At 38.4% G+C, this 19,665-nt stretch overlaps 1 protein-coding gene and 1 pseudogene across 1 annotated transcript; one reads left to right on the top strand and one right to left on the bottom strand.

Annotated features, from left to right (window-relative positions):
• Positions 1-431: 431 nt before the first annotated feature.
• Positions 432-1,744, bottom strand: LOC146619952 (peroxiredoxin-like 2A; annotated as a pseudogene).
• Positions 1,745-10,178: 8,434 nt separating this feature from the next.
• Positions 10,179-17,869, top strand: mat1a (methionine adenosyltransferase 1A). The gene is made up of 10 exons (XM_085369862.1): positions 10,179-10,404; positions 11,910-11,987; positions 12,243-12,365; positions 12,458-12,570; positions 13,577-13,720; positions 13,917-14,042; positions 14,141-14,233; positions 14,323-14,505; positions 14,602-14,735; positions 16,531-17,869. The coding sequence occupies exons 1-10, from the start codon at positions 10,338-10,340 to the stop codon at positions 16,631-16,633; spliced, it is 1,164 nt and encodes a 387-aa protein (XP_085225988.1). The 5' UTR covers positions 10,179-10,337; the 3' UTR covers positions 16,634-17,869.
• Positions 17,870-19,665: the final 1,796 nt, after the last annotated feature.

Genomic DNA, 19,665 nt, shown 5'->3' on the forward strand with positions numbered 1-19,665 from the left:
AAACTAATCGAGCAAGATTTAATATCGTTTGACGTAATTGAGAAAAGTCAAAGCAAGACTGAGAAACAGGTAAATGTGCGGGCTCTCTATGAGCATCGCTGATGTATCGTTTTATTGTTAACTACTAGGGATGCAGTTTACATTAAATTTTCATCATATTAGGCCCAGATTAAGGTGTTGGTTTTGTGCGCTTTGGGATCAGAGCTGTTCTGTCTTTATTAGTTTAGAAACAACCCATCATTAAAAACACACAAAACATCATTACACAGTCGAGCTCATATAACCAGACATTGAGTCATTACACATTTAAAGTGTCACATTTTAACCACATCGCATGACATCTCAGCTTGTTCATTCTTATTTGCTAGAGGACATGCTTTTAGGAACATGTTATCTATCACTATCACACAAGCTAATAATAATTCTGGCATCTATCCTTTCATGTCTTCTCGCATTTTGCGGGCTGCTCTGAGCACTGCCAGCATATTCACTTTATCCCCAAATTCCTTCTCCCGGTGCTCCAGTAGAATACCCTGGGAGAAGAAATATAATCAATCATAACCAATGAAAATATCCAGATACACTTGCGATAAGGTATTTTTTCAAACTTCACTTGTGCTCTACCTGATCTCCTGGCCCAATGACAAAGACTCCTCCCAGCACTAGTCCTTCACCTCTTAGGTTTCCCCAGAAGCCCCTCCTGTAGGCCCTCCAGATGTTCCTCCACACACCGATGCGCAGAAACATGGAGAGACACATCCACCTCACTTGTGGGCCATAGAAGTTTTTCTGTGAGAGTGAATATAAAGCTTATTGGCTTTAATTATGAAACCTTCCTTTTTTCTTTGAATATCCCAAAACATTGCATAGAGGAGCAACATAAGACCTTCTGATCCACGTAGACTTTCCCCAAAAAGTATTTCTTGAAGCAGTCCAGCTCCTTGCCGAGGTTTTCTTTCACCACCGCAATGAGGGGAACTTCAAGGTCCTGCAGCTGGGAGTTCAGAGAGGACAGCTCAGCAGCCTCCTAGAGGGACAAGGAAAGAAAGAATCAAAAGCATGAGTGAAAGATAAGCAGTTCTTTTTACACACATGGGTATCTCACTTCATACCTCTCTGCACAGTAATCATCCGGGTCGGCGTACGACCATGACTACAGCTCCAGTCTTCTCCCACAGGGTTTTGGCCTTGTGTCTCTCATGGACTAAAAGAGACAGCAGAGCATTTCTGAATCTAAATGCCACTGAGTTTCCCTTAAAGAAAGAGAACTCACATCCTTAAAATGAACCATATTTATGTGTCTTAAAAATCTTCTCTCCTCTAAATGTTAATGAAAGTTTGAATGGTGTTGGATAATTTTACAAATTTACAATTTTTCACATAATTTAATTACTCTCTCCGTTTATCAGTCTTGCAGACAAGTTCCTGTGTTAATACACACACACACACACACACACACACACACACACACACACACACACACACACACACACACATATATATATATACTTTTTCCCACCACAAATAAAAAATACAATTTGCATTTCAAATGTTCAGATCTCTAAGTTGTTATAATTTTAATACTGTTCTTTGACTTACCCCCTCCAGTTGTCTTCAGCTCTGTGTCCTCCAATATTTTTAGGTCGGCCCAGACTGGTTTGGTCTGGAACCAGTCTGTAATGGAGCTTATGACCTCTGCAACAAACAGACTCACTGCCTTCAGGACAGTGGTAACAGTCACCATGGTCCTAAACTGGCTCTATGAAGACCTGCACAGAAAGCAAGCACAAAGATTAACTTTCAGATATGTTTCCGTCTTTATCGCACGCTCATGCAAGCTGGGAATCAAGATGATCTCAAAGTCTTTTCATGGGACAGTCCCTCTGAATGTCACCAAACTAAACAACATAAAATAGTGTCATTAATAATGTATAAGCACTTAACTGAACTAGAATCTGTAAAGTAACTCTTACCAGGCTGTGCTGCACGGAGAAATGTGGAGAAATCTTATGTTTTCAAGCAGCCTGGTAATCTCTCAACCCTCAGATCAGCCCAATCACAGTCAAATCCTTACTCATATGAAGAAAACATGCAAGGAATTCCTCAAAATCTGCTGTTAAACAGGGATTACGATGAGCTGAATTCTCAGTACCAGGTTCAGCATGGTGCAGCACAGACAGCTTATCAAGCAGCAATGCAGACTCGGTGGTGCAACAGCATTTTTGGATATTTATTTAATGAGTTATGTTGTTCTAATTACAATTAAGCTGCTAACATTAATAAATAAAACTAGACAGGAACTCAGAGGTTGCTTATGGATGTTGCACTTTTCTGTGATTCTTCATTACTTGCCAGCAAAACAAGCTGAAAGTAACTGGACATCTCTTGTGATCGGCTGAGACCAACACTGACACCTGCAGGAGGTTAACGACATTACAAAGTCTGCAGTAGCTGACTTCCATGATACAAATAGCATTGTTTATTATTGTTTTGCTCATTCATCAATCCCACATTTTAATCAGTTTTCCAGTTATAGCCAAGTCAAGAATTGATTAAACATGCCTCTGTGTACCACACATTAGTCTATTAGACATGTTGAGCCATCTGCAGTTGTGATATTCAGGTTTTGCTCAGTTCCACATATAACGAATTTCATTAATTCATTCTGGGTGTTAGAAAAACATTGTTAAAAAGAAATGTTTTAACTTTACTTAAACGTTTTTATTGAAAAACACTCTCTTTGAGAACTGATTTGATGATTTTTTTTGTTCAGCTTTTTTTTTTTTTTTGTACTTTTTAGATTTGTTGTGAAGGACTAATGCAAAGTGTAACTGTCTGCCGTTGAGTGCAATGATCTGCTGACATTTCTGTTTTATTTTTGTTAAATTGGAAATTTTGTGAAAGCCCAGATTTAACCTCAGATAAACTACAGGTTAAGGAGTTGGTGTCTGGTTTCAGTGTCAGATATATTTGAGTATCATGAGCATAATGGTTGTTGTTTTCCCTAAATCAGATTAATGAAATTACAAATTTTAATCTATTTAAAATGCAAAATCAGTCAAATTCTCACATTTGACCTTGATTTTGACTTATTTTTTTGTAAACTAATTTTTCTTGAAAAGCTAAATGCTGCCCATTAGTTTATTTCTAACCTTGTATCCTTTTCTGCTTGTCCCTATCTGTAGCAATAAAACAACTGATATATGCTTAAAATCAGCATTCCCATTACAATGACATTGCAGTTTACTACTTTATTACCTAATAATGCAGTAAAATAGAGTGGGCCAGTAAATAAATAATCGTTTTAATGTAGTGGTTTTGCAGGTGGATATTTCCTGATATTGAGGGCATTGCTATTAATGTTAGAAAAACTGGTGGTAGTACTCTTTTTCAACAAGCCAAAGGACTGAAGATAGAAGATACTGAGGAAAGATTTAATTACACAGAGGCAAGTCAAACGAATATCATGCCTTGCTCCATGATTTCTATGTGGAAAGTGGATTGCTAGAGTGGTATTGAGGGTAATATTTCACTCATTGGTGTCAGCTTCACAGAGGAATGTGCTGAGAGTCCCAAATGGGCTGGAGTACAGATAGGGCAGGGTGACTCTCCACCAACCCAGCTGCTGCACTCCCTCTGGCTCAGCCATGTGCTGGGTTAATCTGCCCAGAGGCGTCTTTTTGTTGCTGTAAATGATTATAGGTCGTTTACTTGGTAACGTAACAGATGACCTGTTTTTGTTTTCGTTTATATTAGAAAAAACTCATCCATTTGTGATGATTTAATGTGCTTTAACCATTGTGTAAAACTCATCTGTGAGGTTCAAGTGACATCTTGGCTTTGTTTCCCTGCTGGTGTTCCCGTCACACTAACACACAAATGCAAACATATAAACAAATGTAGAACACTGTTGTGTGGGACCAGTGCTGCTGGGAGTGTGTGGGACAGACAGCCAATCAAAGCTGAAGAACTGCGCCCCACCTCCTGTGTGGTGTTGTTGCTCATTTGCATTGGTTGACATGTTACGTTCTTATTGCACTCGTGAAGCCAATCAGCGAGCTAAATCTGTAGTTAAAGAAGGAGAGTGAGAATGATAGCAATTGTAATCTGTGCCTGGTACCTTGATGGTGGAGATAGATTTGCTTTCTTTATTTGTTAAAATTGTGAGCAAATTGTAATAATCATATTTTTGATATGAAAGGATTTTCAAGCCAATAATTCAGATGACTACAAACAACAAGCCAGTAGGTAGTAAAAGTCTGCAAAACCACAAACTTTTGATAAGAAATCACTATGTATCTGAGCATATAGTAAATTAAATCTGGTGACAAACTGTGTGCATTATCTGCTGTTTACTGACTGCTGCTGCTTATATAACAAGTTGTAGGGCACACACTAAACCCTCTGCAATCTCTCAACTGTGCAATAAAAGTCCAAGCCAGGAGAGATCCGACTTTTCCTGCCTGCTCTCACTGCCATCCAGATGAAACTGGTTGGTGACTAGATGAGCTCAGGTTGTGGAGAGGTGAGCTGCAGAGGTAAACTGCATGTCCTTGAACCTGAGGAAAGACAAACAGGTGTTAACACCCACTTCCTCTGAGGCCCTCGGGGTTCGCTTAACATATCTTGTTCTGTCAAGTTTGAGTCTGACTGACCGTCAAGCCCCGAGGTGACCCAGAAACCATGACCCGGCTTTAAAAGACACACTTTCAGGTAGCCAATCAAACAGGAGGAGGTTACACTGTCACGTGGCTTGATCTTGTCAAAGTGCTTTCGGATTGGAGGGGCAACATTGGGAAATATTGCAGCTTAAATGACGATTAAAAAGAAATGGAACTTGGTAATTAATGTTCAAAATACGTGAAGGTTTAAATACACTGGAAAGCTCCCTTGTAGAAATACAAAGTTCATAAGTCTACTATCTTTTGTGCTTTTCATTTTCCGACAGGCTCTTAGTAGCTGAAAGTTCAAGAGGATTTGAACTTTAGACCCTATCTAGTGTGTGTGTCTTCGGTAAATTTCAAACACACAATGACTAATTAGAAGATATCAAACAATTCATGGTTACATGGCACATTTTAGTGTATACCCAAATGTTCCTCCACATCAATTAAATAGAAGAAAAATAAATAAGACAGCTCTACATGGAGTTTCTTTATAGAAACAAAATAGTAACGATAATCTTCAATGAATGGAGCTTATACTAATAATTTCTAATTAGCTTGAATTAATATGATAATCAGTTTAAGAACTCAGAGTGGTCCCCACTACAGGGATTGTAGAATTATTAGGCAAGTTGTATTTTTGAGGAATAATTTTATTATTGAACAACAACCATGTTCTCAATGAACCCAAAAAACTCAGTAATATCAAAGCTGAATGTTTTTGGAAGTAGTTTTTAGTTTGTTTTTAGTTTTAGCTATTTTAGGGGGATATCTGTGTGTGCGGGTGACTATTACTGTGCATAATTATTGGGCAACTTAACAAAAAGCAAATATATACCCATTTCAATTATTTATTTTTACCAGTGAAACCAATATAACATTTCCACATTCACAAATATGCATTTCTGACATTCAAAAACAAAACAAAAACAAATCAGCGACCAATATAGCCACCTTTCTTTGCAAGGACACTCAAAAGCCTGCCATCCATGGATTCTGTCAGTGTTTTGATCTGTTCACCATCAACATTGCGTGCAGCAGCAACCACAGCCTCCCAGACACTGTTCAGAGAGGTGTACTGTTTTCCCTCCTTGTAAATCTCACATTTGATGATGGACCACAGGTTCTCAATGGGGTTCAGATCAGGTGAACAAGGAGGCCATGTCATTAGTTTTCCTTCTTTTATACCCTTTCTTGCCAGCCACGCTGTGGAGTACTTGGACGCGTGTGATGGAGCATTGTCCTGCATGAAAATCATGTTTTTCTTGAAGGATGCAGACTTCTTCCTGTACCACTGCTTGAAGGTGTCTTCCAGAAACTGGCAGTAGGACTGGGAGTTGAGCTTGACTCCATCCTCAACCCGAAAAGGCCCCACAAGCTCATCTTTGATGATACCAGCCCAAACCAGTACTCCACCTCCACCTTGCTGGCGTCTGAGTCGGACTGGAGCTCTCTGCCCTTTACCAATCCAGCCACGGGCCCATCCATCTGGCCCATCAAGACTCACTCTCATTTCATCAGTCCATAAAACCTTAGAAAAACCAGTCTTGAGATATTTCTTGGCCCAGTCTTGACGTTTCAGCTTGTGTGTCTTGTTCAGTGGTGGTCGTCTTTCAGCCTTTCTTACCTTGGCCATGTCTCTGAGTATTGCACACCTTGTGCTTTTGGGCACTCCAGTCATGTTGCAGCTCTGAAATATGGCCAAACTGGTGGCAAGTGGCATCTTGGCAGCTGCACGCTTGACTTTTCTCAGTTCATGGGCAGTTATTTTGCGCCTTGGTTTTTCCACACGCTTCTTGCGACCCTGTTGACTATTTTGAATGAAACGCTTGATTGTTCGATGATCACGCTTCAGAAGCTTTGCAATGTTGAGACTGCTGCATCCCTCTGCAAGATATCTCACTATTTTTGACTTTTCTGAGCCTGTCATGTCCTTCTTTTGACCCATTTTTCTCAGTCAATCATTAACAAATACTCTCTTTTTGTGAGTTCACATGTACACACAGCAACATGCGCTTGTGTTGAGCATTTTTAGACCAAAACATACAGGGGTGTATGATCCAGAGGTCAATCAGTTATGACACCAGAGTGGTTCTCCACTTTCTTTGGCATCAAACAGGACTTTCACATCTTCTCTGGTTTGATGTAGTTCACGTTTTGTTATGTTAAATCCCCTCTGACCTCTGTCTCCTATTAGATAGCTTATTATTCGATTTTGAAGGTAGCGCAGTGTCCCTGTGGTAGGACACTCAGTACACTCTAAATCTAACCAGGTTCTGACTGGTTTTATTTTTTACAGCAGGAGACATGAGTAAATAAGGCATGTCTACTAACAATCTCCTACTATGTTGTTATTGCCCAACATGTTTGCTAAGTCATGCTTTAAAATCTGAGATAGCAATGTACAAAGGAAATTAGGTATTTTAGATCAATCCATAAAAATAGTTTGATTGCTGTTATTTTGCATTTCATGTATACAGTTCACTCTTTCAACTAGGAATTTAGGTTATCCATTTTTTATTTGTAATGTCAAATTAGGTTTCATTGTTTTTCATGTAATTATTACTAAAACAACACAGGTAGATAAATTATTTCTGGCTAATTTCTACAATTGAAAAATGTTTCAGTTAGCACTAAGCTAATTTATGTTTGAATATTAGGCGATTTTTTAGCTAAATATTAGCTAACTGTGCATTGCTAGTGACATTTTAACTGTTGCTTTCAGCTAAGTATATATAATTAACACGTGCCTACTATTTCAAATTAACTATTTAAGATCAGCTATTGATGCATTTGTCAACTGTTTAAGGTTTTCAGCTTATATGATGAATTAGAGTTGAAAAACAAATGATTTAGCCATAAACAAAGGGTTTTGTTTTTGTTTTGTTTTTTTACTATCTATGATTTTAGCTAAATGTCTAAATTTTTAGCTGTTTCTTAACAGTTACGATATCGTTGTTAACTGTTAGCTGTTTTCTTTGGCTATCAAGTATTTTAATAATTTCAGATTGCCTGATAATGGTTTCATCTAATTATTGTTATCACTACTAATTTTTTTTTCCTTTACATTTATATTACAACATTACTTTTAGCTAAATATCTCTAATTAGCCAGGGGTGGGAGTGGGAGGTTGTTTGACTGTTTGTTTTTTATATTTCTTGTTTTTGCTTTTACCTTTGGCTTAATATTTAACAGTACATCAGTTAAAAACAGTACTTTTATCGCTTTTAATATCTTAGCTAACAATCTTAAGCTATTAACTCTTTGTCCATTATGTTAATCTACTATTTATATTTTTCTCTATGATAACGATACAATAAATGTTTCGTAGATATTTTGTTGACTCTATTTACATATAGGGGATTTTCACATACTTCGCTGAAGACATATGTGCCACCCTGCCAAGACCTCTTGTCCCTCCTTTGCCCCCTTTGTAAAATTTTCTAGCTGCACTATGCTAATTTATATTACCTTTAAATATTTTAACTATAAACTATATAATAGATAGTTCAGATATCTTAGCTAGATAGCTGTGCAGATTTCAGGTTCGGTGAGCATGCTACTTATGTGAGTGGTATTTATTTGTAAGTCAACACAGCTGTTTCTCATTTTCGCCTACCCTCCTGTATTTCCTAAAAATTCCAAATTCCTCTCTTGTGTGCATTCCTGATTATCAGTTGTTTTCACTAATTTCATCAAGCCGATTATTATTGCAAAGCTCTTGTTTTCAGCAATAAGTTCCACAATGCATAATACATACATCAAATCTGCTTTAAAAGTCCCAAAGCTGTCAGGAAGAGTGGTATTTTATTCACTACAGGAAGCTAGTTAAAATTCTCATCTCATTTCTCAAGGCCAACTCAACACTGAGTGAAATTAGAGCCAGATGATGGAAAGACGTAGAGAAAAAGGATTGGCCCACTGCACTCTTGTTGCATTTAATGGGACAAGAAACTGAGTCAGAGCCATTTTTCTGTATGTTAATGTTTCTTCAAGCATGTATTGTGTTTGTATTTATATGATAGTGAGGATCTTTTCCTAAGCATCCCTTTATAGCTCCTAATATTTTGCAAAAACACAGACACGGTGAATCACGAGAAGGTCATTAGGTATCTAAGAGACATATCTTCATTTATTTGATCTTCTCTCCGGACAGGGTTTGATATTTTCTGCAGTTGTATACAAAGACAAGAGCCCCAGGCTGGGACTTGGATGGAAAAGTGCATTCAGGCAACAGGTGACTGTCTTCTCTAAACCTAATTATTGGCAATGAAATAAACTAATTATATAGATCTGAACCAAAGTACAAATTTCACGTATTTATTCTTTTTAAAATGTCTTTTGCTTTTAGAGTGTTTTTTCTTTAAAGTTGTGACTTTATTGGGACTTGGAGATTTCAGTTAGAGAATACAGTCATAAAAAAACAGGTATGTTTGCTCATGTAGTGGAGTGGAGTTTTGAGGCAGTATTTTTTAACCTTAATTTTCCCTTTAATTTGATTTCTATTTGAATTGCACTAATAATTAAAATCAGATGTTATAAATAGGACACTTATGATGAAGGTGACTGTTTTGTGCCCTTTAAATCAAATGTGCCTTTATATGGTACATTTTTGTGGTTGGTATTTGTAGTTATTAAACTACTGGCAAATGTCTACATGATGAAATGAATCGTAAGCTTGAAAATATTTGAGCAGTAACAATGTTTAATAGCACCGAGTAGAGTATAAAGAAGTATAAAAAAGAAGTATAAAATTCATAAGCAGCTCAAGTGTATTCGAAGAAATGTTGGTCAATTTCCAGCTGCAGTTTAATAAAATGTAAAATCAGGAAAACGTATCAAATTCAAATGAATGAATAGAAAATCATTTTGGTCAGTACACCAAATAATGAACTACACTGTAAAAGGAAACATTAAAATGTAGTACAGTGTTCTGTTTTTAATTTATTTCCATATTTTTGAAACCACAGATTGATTTTTTTCTATTTTATTTGTTGATTTAGTTTTACTGTGTAACTTTTAAAGTTTCTCTTATTCATAAGTCCTTTCTAGTAATTTTTTGTGTCTTTTCACCACAGCAGTGTAAACTGATTTACTTGAATGATGTAAACACAAGTAATTGCATCATTTTCCTGCTAACAGCAGCTACCTTTCTCTCTCTGTCCATAGGCTACCCTAACTTGGCTGTCCCACCTGTGTGTTGTGGGGGGTAGGGGAACTCCTTCTCAAAGATGTTTCTGCTTGGACACGGAAACGTCCCGCCCTGAAGCAGAGCAGTCAGAGCAGGTGGAGACTGAAAACACACTATTGAACATTACAATGTTTACAAAGGGTTAACAAGCAGTTTGAGCTGAAATTCCCTCCCATCATCCACTCCCCCTGGAATGGACTGTCCCATGGATTCGTGTGTGTGTGTGTGTGTGTGTGTGTGTGTGTGTGTGTGTGTGTGTGTGTGTGTGTAGATGAGTTACAGAATGCGTGTGTGTCCCCTTAGCCATATATATTGGGCCATGTGGACACAGATGTGAAGTTTGCAGGACAGATTACGCTTTGGCTGCAGGGCTGTTGGCCTCCCTTTCTTTTATCTTTCTGGTAAAGAACGCCAGTAGGAATATAAAGCCACCTTAGGATCTCTCTGCACTGGAAATTGAATAACCTTACCCCACAGAAAAAATGAGTGATCATCTGGAAGAAGGTTCTTTCATGTTCACTTCAGAGTCCGTTGGAGAGGGACATCCAGGTGAGTCTTTTTACAAAGTCTAGCCACCTCTGCTACAGTGACATTAAATTTTAATGCATTTTCAATTATAAGCTCAACACTTCCATTGAAAATGCAGTGTTATCTTGCAGAAATAGCATGCATATAAATAAACTTGATGCAAGCTGGACACTATGTCCAAAGTAACTCCACAGTGCTGCGTGTTTACCCGCCAGGCATGGATGGTATTCCATTCACAGCAACATGTGTTTAGTGGCCTTCACTCTCACTTGTAGGCAGCTGGAAGCAAATGTGTGTCTGACTGGTGCACAGTTACATGCTTAAAAAATGTCCAAGAAGAGGGCAGACACACACGTTTAATTTAGTGTGCAAAAGAAGAGATCTAAAGACACGCAAAATGCTCTTCAAGAACAATGTCTCAAGTACACAATAAGATAAGAAGTGACAATGTGGTAAAATTAGTTTGACTATGTTATACTTTAATCTAGTTAAATTATATCAAATACTCAGTAAAATGACTCCCAGATGTTCCACACAAACCTTGCTTAACTTGTAGTTGTACTCTGTCCTCCATGTTGCCTTTAAACCCCACGGTGCCCCGTCAATGTGTTTTGTAATCCTTTCACAAATATGTAACCTTTCAAAGTCCCATGTGCTAAATCGATAATGAGTAAGAGTTCTGCAGCTTCACAGACAGGGGCAGTATCACATAAATGCCGACTGTTAAAAAATTAAATAAATAAAATAATTAAAAAGTAAAACTGCTCTTTTAATCTGGATCTATATTAATGTAGTTCTGAAGTAAAAGTATGCTAATCTGACAAAGTGCTTATGAGAGGATGAAGCATACAAAAGGTAATACCAATGCGCCTGAATTCAAAATCCCTTTCAAACTGTCCTCTGAAACAGCAAGTGATGTAGATCCATGTGTCACACATCATGGTGTCCCTGTATTTATCATTTAAGGAGGTTCTTTAAAAAAATAATAATTTCATTTTGGAAGCACGTAGCACTCCTGAAGCCAATTTTAATGATAAACTTCACAGGTTTGAAGTTTTACTTCTACTGTTTGTTCAGTAACAGAGTTGGGTGGCCTTGGCAGAACATTGCAGTACACACTTTTGAATTTGATAACACAACTCAAAGTCTGGGCTGTTCCCACAGATAGTGGCTATTTTAGTGGCTTTTCCTAAGATGCACCTGTTTCACCAGCAGAGTAGTCAGATGCTGATGGGCTTTCTGATGTAACCGGTCTCCTGCATTGCTTCAGCAGGACGACACAGACAGATGAATGGGCTGTATAGTGAGGCATTGCCCTGCTGCCATGCTAAAGTAAAACATTCAACTACTGCTATGTGAAATATTAGGATGTAACCTTTCATGCTTTCATATAAATTACAAAATTGACATCTTCTATTATTAGTGTTAGGCTAAGCGTGCAATTTAAAATGCAATATGTCGTTTTTTTCAATGCATTTGTAAAAAATCTTCGGAATCTGATGTTTTTACCTGTTATGTGTCCACAGACAAGATTTGTGACCAGATCAGTGATGCTGTCCTGGATGCACATCTGAAGCAGGATCCCGATGCCAAAGTGGCCTGTGGTGAGCCAGAATTTGTCTCTTTTTCCGTTAAAAAAAATGGCAAAACCAAGAAGAGGCACAATCTAATGAATCAGTTTGTCTTAGCAAAAAAAGGGACCACATGATGAAGGCAGAGTATAAGCCAACTAACCCACTGGTCTGAATTTCACCTGGATTTTATGTCGTATGCAGTGTTGATACTGTTTATTGTATTTCAGTGTGGACAACTTGCTGGTGATGGCAAAACAGCTTTGTAATTAAAGTTTGCATTGGCAGAGACGGTGTGTAAGACTGGCATGGTGTTGCTCTGCGGAGAGATCACATCTCGGGCCGTCGTGGACTATCAGAGGGTGGTGAGGGACACCATCAAGCACATCGGCTACGACAACTCGGAGAAAGGTGAGAAAGCAAAAAAATAGACATTATTTCTGTTCTCTGTATTTAGCGTTTCCCTCTTAACCATCTCAATCCAATTCACTTCCCTTCTGAAGGTTTCGACTACAAGACGTGTAATGTGCTGGTGGCCCTGGAGCAGCAGAGTCCAGACATTGCTCAGGGGGTCCATGTTGACCGGAAAGAAGAAGACATTGGAGCTGGAGACCAGGTAGGGCCACAGCAGTGTCACTGGGTCACTTTGGCTTGACAAGTGAGTGACCCTGACCGAGCACAGTTTGTTTGACTCTTTACTTCAACAGTAGAGAATACAGACGAGATCTGGTGCAATAGTGTTGGTGTGTTCAGGTTTATCAGTTCAGTAGAGGTGGAAAAAGTAGTTTTATCTAGTCCAATATTTAAAATCCTAAATGTTACAAGCTGATTGTAAGGCAGAAAAATGTGCTTCGTGACTGATATATCATTATTAGATTCGATAAGTGTTTATGTTACTTTTGCAAATAAATGTATTGTAGTATAGTAAATAGGGTCCCCAGCCAAGTGTTTGTGGCTCTTTAAAGGGTCACAAATTTGAGGATAAAACTTTGATGTGTAGAGGCGAAACTTCCTTTTCATGAAATTGCTCACAGTCTTTAAGTAATCTGAAGCATGATAAAAAATATGTCCAGTATGTCGTGGAGTAGAAGTATAATGCAGCAGAGAAAGGAAATTATTAAATTATACAATTGTATATGAGTGCAGTACTTGAGTGAATCAGTGTAGTTTGGGCAAAAGATAAAGAAATAACATGTTTAGATTAAATTGATGCTTTCTCTGCATTATACCTCAGTAAGAGACAAACTCACGGCTCAGGATCATAATTTCTATAAGAGACTTCTGGCTGAAAAAAATTATCCCATGCTTAAGACTAACCAATGAAATATGGAGTAATTTGACTATATTATATATAAAGTCCCATAACCATACACGGTATAATCTACCTGATATTTGTTTTTATCATTTCAACATCTACTTCTATTTTGTCTTCTATAAATGCCTGTATGACCATTAGCCATTATTGTTCTTTTCATAGCTTATATTTTATGTATTTTGTGTCATATGATAATAGAAAGTGCTGAAGATATTACTGATAAAAGAGCATGCTGAATATCAGTATTTTGATATTCCTTGTTTACTTCTTTGTTTTGCCTTCACTGATTTTCTGACTCGTTCTGTAGGGTCTGATGTTCGGCTATGCCACAGACGAGACGGAGGAGTGCATGCCGCTCACCATCGTCTTAGCTCACAAACTCAATGAAAAGATGTCTGAACTTAGACGCAATGGCATCGTTCCCTGGCTGCGTGCCGACTCTAAAACACAGGTGAGGTCGTGCAACATGTGCACATTTTTTACTTACCCAAAACACAACACCACAGCAGTTTGGGAACTTTTTCTTTCAAGCTTGGATATATTTCATTAGAAAATCTGATAACCTGTCTGAAGCTGTGTTGTCACAGGCACCATAAAACAGCTAACTACAGCTTCAGTGAGTGTACCAATTCTTGTTAATCCCACAGGTGACCGTGCATTATGACCAGAAGAATGGAGCTGTGATCCCCAAGAGAGTTCACACCATTGTGATCTCTGTCCAGCACGATGACGGCGTCACTCTGGAGGAACAACAGAGAGTCCTAATGGAAATGGTAGATCCTCATGAACACACCTGACTGGGCTCTGTGTAATGTGTCGTGTGGGAAATAAAGTCACATGTTTGGTTTTAATGCTGGCTTGTTTCTGTCAGGTGATCAAATCCGTGGTCCCTGCAAAATATTTGGACAGCAAAACCGTCTACCATCTCCAGCCAAGTGGTCGCTTCGTCATTGGAGGACCACAGGTAATCATCACACACTGGGGGAAAAATAATAAAGCAAACTAGAAAGTCATCACTGGTTTTTGCTCATCTTCTTCCTTTTTTGCAAACAGGGTGATGCTGGTGTAACAGGAAGGAAGATTATTGTAGACACATACGGTGGCTGGGGGGCTCACGGTGGCGGAGCTTTCTCTGGCAAAGATTTCTCAAAGGTTGATCGCTCTGCTGCCTATGCTGCTCGCTGGGTGGCCAAGTCTCTGGTTAAAGCCAAACTGTGCAGGAGAGTTCTGGTTCAGGTGAAGTTACAGCTTAACCCTCCAAAGCTGTGCATAGATGACAGATGACTGGAGTACAGTACAAATATGCAAACCACATCTCTGTGTGTGTTCCAGGTGTCTTATGCGATCGGAGTGGCCCAACCTCTTTCCATCTCCTTGTTCACATACGGGTCCTCTCAGAAGTCAGAGTCAGAATTGCTCAAGATTGTCAACAAGAACTTTGATCTCAGGCCAGGAGTCATTGTCAGGTAAAAACACATAAACATGACGTTTGCATAAGATTAAATATGAATATTTACTCAAACATGAAGATGTTCTGCTTGCTTTCTAAATATGAGTTAAAAAAAATTAGGAACTATTTTTGGCATTTTGAGGATTAAATAACTGATCAAAAATCAGATTCATCATATATCTTGATGAATTTAGAATAGAATAGAATAGAATAATCCTTTAATTGTCCCACAAGGGGAAATTTGGTTGTAACAGCAGCCAGAAAGACACATATACAAACAAACAGTACACAGGACACAGAACAGAAACATACACAATTTTTTTTCTTTACATATTTACATCAAGGACAATGGTTACTATAAACACGAGTACTGTACAGTTATTAAATAAAATAAAATAAACTACAGATAAGAGGAAAACCCAGGTTGTAGTGCGAATCGGTTAATTAAATTATTGCAGTTACAGCGCAGATGTAAACATCTATGATTGTTGGGAGCAGTTTTGATTGTACAGTTCAGCAACATTTACATGAATTTAATATATAAGTAAATATTTAAGTTCAAACTTCAGTTCAACTTTATTTATATAGCTCCAATTCACAACAACAGTTGCCTCAAGGTCCTTTATTCTGTAAGTTAAAGACCATACAATATTAGAAAGACCCCTAACAATGACCAAGCATTTGGCGACAGGGTGAAGGAAGAACTCCCTTTCAACAGGAAGAAACCTCCAGCAGAACCAGGCTCAGGGAGGGGCAGGGGAAGAGGGGAAAGAGAAGCAAACTAAGAGAGAATCACACCAAAAATCAAAGTTGAAATTGTTGAAGTATAGTTAGATACAGAAAATTCTTCCTCTTTTCTTTTCTTTTTTTTCAATACTATCCATTGGAGAGGGAATCGTGGTGGACACATAACCCGCCGGGTGGCTTCAAAGATATGATATCCTTTTTGCTGTCCTTTTACATTTAGATTCTTCCACTTTTAGCTGATCCTTTTAGGATAATTTCCCTCTATTTAAACCTAGCCCTAGATTTCCCTTTTCTATTATAATGTTCTTGTTGAGATGCAGCGTTATAGGTGAGCATTTCATTTTAAAGTGGATCTATTATGCTGTTTGTTTATTTTATCCATCTTCACTCTACTAATGTAGCGTTGCATGATTCACATATAAAAATAATGATTTATTTGATAATAAGCTTTGGTGCAGCCCTTTAGTTCATCCTCTTTCTTTTGATTGGCTGCCCCTCCAACAGGAACACAGCATCCACTCTAACTGATATAGTACAGAGCAAAACAAGAAGAAAGTTGTGTTTTGAGATGTTTTACTAATATGAACATTCATCATTGTAACAGTATATATATATAACAGAAAGTAACTTAAAGCACAGTAACTTTAAGTAACTTAAAGCACTTAAAGTACCCAATTTAACGTACTCAACAATACCAACTACTTTTAATTGATTTACCAAAATCGTTAATTGTTAAGAGCCGCATAACCAATGACTTCATTTTGGTTCAAGTGTTTAAGAGTTCTGTAATCGATAAATGTTGGAGGTTGGTCCAAAGTGCAGTACAAGCCATTCTGACACACAGACAAACTTTGCCACCCATGTACGCCAAATACAAACAAAAAACTCCAAGCTCACAAGAGGACATGCAAACAATCAGTGCTTACAGCTCATTGCACAACATGTTTCACCTTTATGGTTTTTTTCTGCTCTGTATAAGAATTTATGGCTTCAAATGGTTTTGATCAAAATCTTCACAGTCCTTTCTCACCAGCGATGTCTCATCCCTTGTGTGTTCTTCTTAGGGATCTGAACCTGAAGAGGCCGATTTACCAGCAGACAGCCTCTTACGGCCACTTTGGCCGACCGGAGTTTTCTTGGGAAGTGCCCAAAAAGCTTGTCTTGTAAATACTCCACCAGCCTGTCCTGATCTCCGCCTGGATGCTGAACAAGACTCCTCTTCATGGACTACAACTTCCAGCTCCAATGCAACTGATTGAACACTTTTTTAACAGAAAAACAAAACAAAACAACTGAAACCACAGTTAGGGAGGGATAAGTCAGCTTTCAAGATGTGAGAAGGTAGTTATACATGTGAGCAGTTGTAGCCAGCAGACATATGAAGGGACATCCTCCCAGTGAGGAGAGGGACATTGCAGATGGCATCTCAGTAACTAATCTTTTTTCACTGTCCTTTCCGAGGCCAAATAACCTCCAGGTATCGGTGCTTTAAAAATACACATACAATCACTAGTCAAAGTCAGTAAAGTAAAGGGACAGTACAATAGTAAAATATAAATACCTCCACATCACTAGCAGCAGTGTTTTACCTCAAAGCTGTTGGGGGGGGCAGTATACTTACACAAGTTCAGTGCTTTATTCTTAAAAGGTGCTATTACAAAATGTGTATTCCCTCAGTGGCTGCCATATTATTGTAAGAGGTGTAGCTACTGCTCAACCAAAAACGTGGCTTAAGAAACCGTATTGTCATGACTATAAAAAACTGTTGTAAACGTGCCACAGGAAGCTGTTTGCACTACTACCATTCCCACTGTGTGAGATAACAGGTCAAGTTCGGATCTCTGGAGGCATAAATTATAAGTCAAAATGTAAAATAGCCTTGCGGCTATTTCAGCCTTTCTTTTTTTTTCCTTTAGTACCTGCGGGCTTTCTGCTGTAAATGTGGCTCAACTTAGCAAATAATTAGAAGTCTGAATCTTAGTCTGAATCCGTTAGCATTTAGCGGACCACCGATGTCTTAAATTTGCTGTGTTTTACAACTTTAGAAGCACACGCTAGCATATATCACACTTCTTTAAAAAGTACCTTTAAGAATATTTCATTTTGGCCCAGCTTTTTGGCATTTATTAATGACAGAGTATGTAATTAGATCCTTGAGAAGCACTTCTGATGGGATTAAGAAAGTCTTAAGAGAGAAACAAAAAACAGTCTGTAGAGCTTCAGGACGTTTTGGTGGCGAGTGTACCAAACCTGTAAGTTCACCTACAGCTGACACTGTTTTGTTATAGGAGTTTTCCTCTGTTTAATGTCTTATCTATGAGTGTCACCTTCTGTCAATGAAACTGGATAATGTAAATAATTAAACAATAAAAAAAAAAGATTAGAGAACCGCTGTCTGGTTCTTTGTGCTCATGTTGTGTAATGAAGCCACTGGGATTCAACGTTTGCTGTTTTTTGTTTTTTTGTTTTTTTTAATTTGTTGAATATTAAGGCATAAATGGATACAATCATATGACTCTTCATCAAAATAGAATTTACAACTGTGACCTCTTTGGTTTCCATGATCAAAACAGCACATAAGGCACAGGGAGCTGTGTAACTGAGAGTGGGGTGCTGTGAGGAGTGTTGGGTTCTTGTTAGTCAGAAGGCTCTCACCAATGATCTCGATTGCACGAGTGAGCTCGGTTTTCTCGCACATTTAACAGAGTCTTGATTAGCAAAAATAATCTATTACATCATGGCTAATCACCAGTCTTACAGCTGCACCTATACTACACAAAGAAACAAATGTACACAAGGAATCCCATTGACAAAAATGCAATTTAAACAAAGACGGCAGAAAGCCAAAGGCCTAGAATCAAAGAACACAGCTGGTGTGGTAATGTTTTCCTGAGTGTAGAGATCAGATAGATCCATAAATGAGGAAGAATGAGGTATGAAATGAAGAGAATGATGGCGAATGTGAAGATTTAAAAGAAATGTAATGTTTCTTTTTTTTGTAGTGGTCAGCTAGAAATAGGGAATATTCAAACCATGACGTCGGATTAAGTACTTTAAGTAAATGTGAAATGATTAGCACCATTATTTTAGTGAACGTTTCAAATGTATTGAATGTTTAATGTGGTTTCTCAGAGGAACCTCATACTGTCGCAGGCAGAAGCTCAGGCTGGAGTTGAGCCTCCACCTTTATGAAATAAAAGGATAAAAACATTAGTTGGTCTTAGTATTCTGACTGTGGGCAGAAAAAACTGACAATTTTTCAAGTAGAAAAAAAACCCCTCATGTGAGCTTAACACATGCAATAAGCAGTGTGACCAGCAGAGAGAAGCAAGTGCTCAGTGTTGCAGCTGGTGTCGCTTTCAGCTCCGTCCTCAGAGCAGCGTGCGCAGGCTTCCCCATCACTCTAGTTCAGTTAGTCTGATACATTCAGCCTGATAGTGAATAACTACTTTCAGTAACATACTGTGAATTTGCAGACAAATTACACAAACAACATCTCAGCTCGACATGTGGCCAGATGTGCTGATGGCCAATTAATTAAATTACTACTGTTGTAAAGCCTCTGCCTCCTCAAAGCTTGAGAAAATTATGCACAGATGTTAGCAAGCATGGAGCATTTCTCCACGTGCTGGTGTTGCTAACCTTCTGTCCCTGCTCTCACTCTCAGAGTCACCGATTTACCTCATGTCTCTTCTTATTGCTTTGCCGTAATCACAACTGAAGTAAGGGAAAACAACAAGGTAAGGCCTATTTGTGTATTAGCACCAATGCCATAGGCAGACTTGTATTTGGCACATACTGAAAAATAACACGTTAACACTGAAGCAGGACAGTCCATCTCCACCACGTCTTACATTATACAAATCCTTTTCCCTTTATCCCACCACACCAGCTTGACGTGCTGAAACATCTCCACTTGTGCGAAGTTTCCAGCTTCACAATAAAAGGAAACAGCTAAAGCAATAAGAACATGTTCTCCTCCTCCTGCATGTGGGAATAATAAGATGCAGACCTCTGCCTACAGGACCTGAAGACACGTGTAATGCCCCGTCACTAAACTCAATAAAGCCAGTGCTCTGGATTGAATTAGCTGGTACATATTTGGCCTCTCGACACTGTGTCACCTCTCCCTCATATTCTTTTACAGAGAAGGAGTTCAATCCAGCATTATTTAAGAGCTGAGCATTGATCTAGTCTAT

Source organism: Diplotaxodon limnothrissa, linkage group LG13, assembly GCF_057381915.1.
Source record: "Diplotaxodon limnothrissa isolate DT_005_m linkage group LG13, D_limnothrissa_male_GT1.1, whole genome shotgun sequence".
Lineage (NCBI taxonomy): Eukaryota > Metazoa > Chordata > Actinopteri > Cichliformes > Cichlidae > Diplotaxodon > Diplotaxodon limnothrissa.

Bases quoted from the DNA above. Each gene is read 5' to 3' on its own strand.
- mat1a (XM_085369862.1), top strand. From the start codon at position 10,338: ATGAGTGATCATCTGGAAGAAGGTTCTTTCATGTTCACTTCAGAGTCC. The intron at 11,988-12,242 runs GTGAGCCAGAAT...TTGCATTGGCAG, and splicing joins CGATGCCAAAGTGGCCTGTG to AGACGGTGTGTAAGACTGGC. The intron at 14,234-14,322 runs GTAATCATCACA...TTTTGCAAACAG, and splicing joins TCGTCATTGGAGGACCACAG to GGTGATGCTGGTGTAACAGG.